The sequence below is a fragment of the Coregonus clupeaformis genome, chromosome 7 (assembly GCF_020615455.1).
Source record: "Coregonus clupeaformis isolate EN_2021a chromosome 7, ASM2061545v1, whole genome shotgun sequence".
In the NCBI taxonomy this organism is placed as follows: domain Eukaryota; kingdom Metazoa; phylum Chordata; class Actinopteri; order Salmoniformes; family Salmonidae; genus Coregonus; species Coregonus clupeaformis.
This window is the reverse complement of record NC_059198.1, coordinates 45,071,744-45,079,147: the sequence shown is the minus strand read 5'-3', so window position 1 is coordinate 45,079,147 and position 7,404 is coordinate 45,071,744. Positions and strand designations below refer to the sequence as shown.

Sequence of the window (7,404 nt, the reverse complement as noted above, 5' to 3'; positions counted from 1 at the left end):
GGTATTCGCAGGACTTAACATGTTATTGTCTGATCGCTCAACCAGATGGACAACCGCCCGTGCCGAAATGACCCAGACAAAGCGATCAGCAGGATGAATCAAATGAATCAAATCAATTGAACAGACGGTTCAGACAAACAACAGAGTGACATTGACATGTATTCTTAAATTCAAAAGCTCCTAGTCTCAAATTTTCTGGTTCTTAAATTTGGAGAGACCTACTTGGTATTTCTGCAGCTGATGCCGTGCCACGGATCGGACCACACAAACGTTTATACTATATAAGTAAGAACTTGGCTTACCTGTTAAAAGCGGCCGCTTTTGTTTGTATGGTCCGTCCAAGCCGTTTCACAACTGCAGGTGTACACCGTCTCTGGCCCCTGTTGTCAACTCCTGGCAAAGCTCGCCAAATATGTCGCAGAAATATTTGACTCAAAAAGTAGTCAACTTAAAAATATTTCTCAAGAGACTGGAACTTGTGAATTTAGACTCTTATTATTTGCATAACAAAGCCGAGCTTGCTCCATGGAGCAACAACTGCTTGTCCTGAACCGGAGTGCTCCTTTTTATACAGACACATGCATAGCCACACTGATACAGCTGATAGTTCCTCCCTATGTGAATGAATAACATCTTTCAGTATCACATGTTGGCTACTCACGAGGGCTATTTGCGCTTCTCTAAGTGGGGCCTCTGTATCTTATTAGTGGCATGACTCAAAAAATGATGTACATACGTACGTTAAAGAACAATCACACTCTGTATTGACTATATTCATTATCCAGGCATGCATCTGGAGTACAAAGTATCAATCATGTTCATTCTGTTTCACCATTATCATTTCATAACACATTATAAAACATATCCATTAATACTTAAACATGATTTAAACATGTCATCCATAACCCATTCTCAACCACATACATTTAAACATTTATCATTTACCATCCTCCCTGGCCCTTGAGATTATGTGCATGTGGCCATGTGTCAGGTCATAAGGTCATAAGCACAAAGAAATGATAACACTAGTTCCATTGTTACTCCAATCTCCACACAGCCATCACGAGGAGTTGTATCTCCATCACATGTCATTGACATACCCAGACCAGCTGCAGGGAGTTTATGAAAAACACATAAATGTCCCTGCTCTGTATTAACCCTTCAACTGGTTCTCAATCCATAAACATTTTAAGGCATATAGGTGTTTAATTCTACAACATATGTACTTGAAAATCATCTATAACGGCTGGCGACCGAAGACAGCGTGCATGCGCCCGGCCGTCACAAGGAGTTGCTAATGCGCGATGGGAAAAGGACATCACAGCCAGCCAAACCCTCCCCAACCCGGACGACACTGGGCCAATTGTGCGCCGCCTCATGGGTCTCCCGGTCGCAGCCAGCTGCGACACAGCCCGGGATCGAACACGGTTCTGTAGTGACGCCTCTAGCACTGCGATACAGTGCCTTAGACCGCTGCTGCACTCAGGAGGCCCCAAACAATTGTAATTTTGAGAGTAAAAAACAAACAAAATATAAAACCAGGAAAAATTAAACTGAATTTTGGGAAAAAAACTTTTTTATAGGGCTTAGAGTTGTTTATTAACAATTATTTTACCGGGTATATTGACGGAAAACAGTGTACTACTTTCTCTTGTACACTAAGGACCTGGGGAAGAGTTGCCAATCAGCCAATTAAAACCGTTGACTGTTTTCGCCGCTCCTGCCATAGACTCCCAGTCAAGTCCCGTCTCGACAGATAGAGCTGGCTGGTGGGCGAGGCTGTCTCCGCATTACTGTGATTTGACATTTATCACAGCAGTGGTTGTGAAAAGAGATTAGGAAAAGATGACCAAGTCAACATTGTGTGTATTATTATTTTCCAAAGGCAAGCAGGTGAGTGAATCGAAGGAGATGGACAAGGTGATGTACCATGACTGGCGTCTGGTGCCCAAACACAAGGAGGAGCAGTTCAAACTCTACAACCCTGTTCCCGAGCCCCCCATACGCTATGTGTCGTACCCGCCCCTGCTCCGTGCCATGCTCCTCGCCCAGCGGCAGGAAGATGAACTAGGGGCGGCGGCTGAGGAACCAACCTTACCCCTGAAGAGGGATGTCCTACTAAGCAAAGAGTACTTCAGAAGTCAGGAGAAAGAGAGGGAGAGGCAGGAGGAGACAGCAGTGTGAGAGAGGGGTCAAGAGGAAAAGAGGTGAAAGGTTACCTACAAGGGACTGTGATGTCAACATGGATAGATCCTACACCCTTCGTCCAAAAGCATTGAAATGTTGCAAGCATGGATGAAGGGAGTTTCGACCATATCCTTTGCACCAATCCATTCCTTTTAAATCCATGAGGGGGTGTAAGAGTTCTCAACAGGTTCTCAAGACCTGTTCTCAACTGGCTTACCTGGTTAAATAAAGGTGAAATAAAAAATAAATAAATAAAAAGAGTGCACATCTCAGGAGAAGGGTAGAGAATTGGACCGCTGCTATAGCCGTTTCTTTTACATTCATATCAGCCTTCTTTAACAATTATTCTGTATAGAAAGAATTTGGATCATCAGATGGACATGAGTGACAGCTTGCTGTAAGGTTTCCACAACTGGCACGTGACTCTTACGCATATTGTGATGTGATGCTTGTGTGTTTGTATTGTGAATATTACAATATAATACTACATTGTGAAAAGAATGGGCACTCTTAGTTTTTATTAAACCGGATTCATTGGATGGCTGGGTTAAGATAGTTTTTATTATTCTCCCACCCATGTAAAAGCAATTATTATTCCACTTCCATGCATGATAGATGATAAATTGGTCCGGGTGACTTTGAAACTCGTGGCTGAACAGGAGAGGGCGCGCCATCAAGCATTCTTCAGTCACCTGGCTGACTACGACAAAGATTATGGATATACTGACAAGATACATGTCTCTCCGCCCTAACATTGGGAGTCGCCCATAAAGCGGCACGGCGGCCTGTCTAGCTCCTGCCTTACTTTGGATTGGTGGATACATCTCATTATTGTAATCCTTTTTTGAATATTCAATGAGGGTTGTTGATGTCAATCGCCTGTATTCAATGGAGAGAGATGCTATGCTACTAGCCTCATGCCATGAATATGCGTAGTCATCTTGTCAACTCCGATATAACGTGTTTTTTATCAAAGTTGTCGGGATGTCACGTGTCCTACTCATATCAGTACACTCGTAACAATTTAAGCATTACGAAACTTATATTAGATCAAATAATAACCTTGTGCTTAATACGGGCAAAACTAAATACATGTTTTTAAACACATAAGAATGTTTCCGATTAACTACATGTTCACTCTTTAGATGGTTCTCCAATCTAACTTGTTCCCACATATAAATACTTAGGCATATGGATTGAAATGGATTTGACGTTTAAAAACAGATCGTGCCTTTCTCTAAGCCCACCCAACTACCTCATCCCTATATTGTTATTTATTTTGCTCATTTGCACCCCAGTATCTCTATTTGCACATCTATCATTCCAGTGTTAATACTAATTGTAATTATTTTTGACTATAGCCTATTTATTGCCTTACCTCCATAACTTGCTACATTTGCACACACTGTATATATATTTTCTGTTGTATTTTTGACTTTATGTTTTGTTTTACCCCATATGTAACTCTGTGTTGTTGTTTGTATGCACGCGTGACTGTAAGTCGCTTTGGATAAAAGCATCTGCTAAATGGCATATTATTATTATTATTATTTATCGCACTGCTTTGCTTTATCTTGGCCAGGTCACAGTTGTAAATGAGAACTTGTTCTCAACTGGCTTACCTGGTTAAATAAAGGTGGGAAAAAAAAACTGTAGGAAGCAGATTATTCAGTCAACCTTTTTATCTGTTCTTGATTATGGTTATATTATTTATCAAAGTGCAGCTTCTACTACTCTTAAACCTTGGGATGCCATCATTTAGTGACCTTGGTTTTGTTACAGGTGACAGTTTTGATACTTATCACTGCATCCTGTGTCAAAAGGTTGGATGGACTTCGCTAAAGACCTGTAGATCTCTACATCACTCTCTTTTTGTTTACAAGGCCCTACTTCAAACAACAAATGGTACGTTGTAATACACTACCCCTACATGCCATTGTGTGCTGGAGCTATGGGACATTCACACCTGCACTGAATTGAATGGGGGATGCATAACTACTTTTCACCGAAGGACGGAAACGAGGTACAACATACAACTTCGATTGAAGACCTAAAATCACACCAGTATCATAACGGTAACCTATTATAGTGGATACAGCAGTAGCCTATTCTACAATAATGACTGTGCTAGCATTATTTATCTAATTGATCAATAAAATGTGGATGGACACTTCATTCAATGATTACAGTATTGTACAAGGTAGATACAGGAGTAGGCTATAGTCTACAATAATAATCATGAGTCATTGAATGTGCTATAGTATCATTTATTTAATTGAAGAATGAAATCGTAAATGGGGATGGGTAGGCTACTTCATTCAGTGAAAACTGAATGTCTTGCTATCTTTGGGAGCATGTTAATGAAGGCTTTTCAGCTGTTGAACTATGGCAATGTCGAACTAATTTCTAAATCTGTCTTTCTTTTAGTCAAGACGATGTGATAGCTAGAGCAACCAATCAGCTTCACTGCAGCTGTTCAACCCACCACCCCCACCACTCTCCCTCCACAAGCAATCACATCCTCTTCTCCTGTTCAACTAATTTGCCGCCACACAGAAAAGGACTGTACATACCGGTGTGCCCATGTCAATGGGTGCCTAAATTTGATAAATGTAAACAAGATGCTACAGTAGTGTGTGTGTGTTTATGGATGGAGTTCCCAGAAAATACATGAGTGTGATGTGCCCCTCTGTGTCAATGTTGAAAAGCCATAAATGGAAGATGGAAAAGGAGATAGTGATGTGAGTGAGAGCGTATGAAAATAAAGACCCCTTGGCAGTGCTTAATTTGTAAATTGGGAGGTGCTGGAACAAAAAGTGAGCCCGAGGGGGGTGAGCCAGTGTGCGCTGAGGTACCAGAACGCATAAAAAAAAATCTACTTTAAAATAAAGCATTGCATGCATTATCATTTATTTTGCATACCAGCATAGATCAGTAGAGGCGCTTGCAGAAGTTGCACACATGGGGAAAATGCTTATAGCCTAGGGTTCGGGAAATATGTGGCCTTAATAAATGCATTTCATGCAATTCTACATAATTTTAGATGACTGGAGACTTTAGCAGAATATTTTTTTCATAACTCACAAATGATTGAAATGACAGGCTAATTTGACACTAACAAACTGAGAATCTGAGATCAATAAAAACGACCTTGTCTTCAATACATCAATAGCCTAGACCTACTGTAGGTGTGTGGAGACACACATATTGTACAATTATAGTCCTAAAAAAGCTTTCCAGTTTCACTGACTCACCCATTGATGCTCAGCCAGGGTCGGCCCTGGACGTTCTGCCACCCTAGGCGAGAAAAAAATATGCCCCCCTCTCCCCCCATGTTTCTCAATGTCAATTTTTTTATCTCCTCAAATATTATAGGCTGCAGCTCAGCTTCGGAATGTCATAGAGAGGAATCAATATATCCTCATATGCATCGGAGTCACGTCTTTCGCAGGCATTTTAGAGCTTGTTTCTACTATAAAGCATCACCGAGTTAAGCATCCTTATTATAGAATGCTTGATATAATTTGGATACGTTTTATGCATTTATTTCAAAATATAAAGCAAACAATAGATATCCTTTTTGCCCTTTTCTTTAACAAAGGGTATGTGATACCCTCACTCAATTCGAGCCCGGTATAGACAAACACACCAAGCCGAGGTATTTAATCAGTGCATGCGACAGTATTGGAGTATTTGCCTATACCGACATTACCTGGCAGAAGGGAATTTTACTTTAACCTCTGCATCGGAGAGTTACAATGTTGCTATCACTTTTCAGCCAACTACCTATAGTAGGAAACCGAGTTTCTGATCAATAATATGCCACCTGTTATCCCACATGGCACGATCCCACAATTGTTACAATTACAATAAAAATAACACTATTATATAACATATTTAACATATATTTTAATATTCCTGTAGAACTGTAAAAAATAGTAAGATCATTTGAGCTTTAGAAACAAGTGCTTTCATAAATGCATGCCGGGCCTCATTTCACTGGAGCAGTGTAAAATAAGCTTTATGTCAATGTCCCAGCCTTAACGAATTTCGTTTATTTACATAGCGAATTTGATTGTCCAACATCAGTTTCAGCATTTATTTATTTAGTCTCCGCCTAGAGTGGCCTCTTTCCTCTCCAGCGATGTTTTCTCTCGGTAGCTGTCCATGGTCCTGAAATCAAATCATCTGAGAGAAACAGAGAGGGGGAGAGAGAGAAAGAGAGTGAGAGAGCGAGATTAAGATGTAGTCTATTTAAATCTAAAAAATACAAAAGTAAACAGGTGATAGATAATTGAGTAATCTTAGAAATTAATGTGAGTGTATGATCAACGCTTACCTTTTATTCAAAGACAAGTTGACTCGCCTGGCCTTCCTGGCAGCAAAAGCATGCACTGCTTGTTGGAGGTTGATTTTGTAAGACAACTCGGGCTCAAATGATATGGTGGCGAGTCCATTGAGTCTGTCTTGACTCATAGTAGAGCACAGGTAGTTTTTGATGAGTTTGAGCTTGGAGAATGTGCGCTCTCCACTTGCCACTGTCACCGGGAGTGTGAGAAGAACTCTCCGGGATACAAGGAGGCCATTTGGTGTCTGGATATGTACTCCACTGCTAGTGAAATGTTAAAACTCACCGCCTGCAAACTCTTACTGGTGATGTTCACTTCGAACAAGATGTCATGCCAAATGACCACTGCGCACATGAAGCCAAAGTTGTTCATCTTGGCGACAATGCTGTTTGCCTCCAACCTTGTATAAATGTATAAATCTCTTGGATGGTGTTAAAAAACTCAGCCGCCTCCAAACAACACGATGCTGCATCAGAGAGAACCAGGTTCAGCGAGTGCGCGCTGCATGTTACAAAAAAAGCCCTCGGATTGATATCCTGCACTCTCTTTTGAACTCCGCTGTGCCGCCTCCGCATATTCGCCCCGTTGTCATATCCCTGCCCTCTCATGTCCATGATGGCGATGCCATGTTTCTGTAGTTTTGAGATGAGCAACTCGGTCATGCCCGCCCTCATTGCGTCAAGCAGTTCACTAAACTCCAGGAAGCGCTCTCTCGTGCGCACTGACCCATCATCCTCGGTTGAAACAAAACGCACCACATTGGTCATCTGCTCTGTTTTGCTCTTGTCTGGTGAGCAGTCCAAAATTATAGAAACATATTTGGCTGCTTTTAGATCACTGCACACTGTCTGCTGGATCTCTTGTGCCA

At 41.3% G+C, this 7,404-nt stretch overlaps 1 protein-coding gene across 1 annotated transcript; it reads left to right on the top strand.

Annotated features, from left to right (window-relative positions):
• Positions 1-1,583: 1,583 nt before the first annotated feature.
• On the top strand, positions 1,584-2,679 carry LOC121570604 (28S ribosomal protein S34, mitochondrial-like). The gene has a single exon (XM_041882075.1). The coding sequence runs from the start codon at positions 1,846-1,848 to the stop codon at positions 2,182-2,184; it is 339 nt and encodes a 112-aa protein (XP_041738009.1). The 5' UTR covers positions 1,584-1,845; the 3' UTR covers positions 2,185-2,679.
• Positions 2,680-7,404: the final 4,725 nt, after the last annotated feature.

Coding starts and splice junctions, on each gene's coding strand:
- LOC121570604 (XM_041882075.1), top strand. CDS start 1,846: ATGACCAAGTCAACATTGTGTGTATTATTATTTTCCAAAGGCAAGCAG.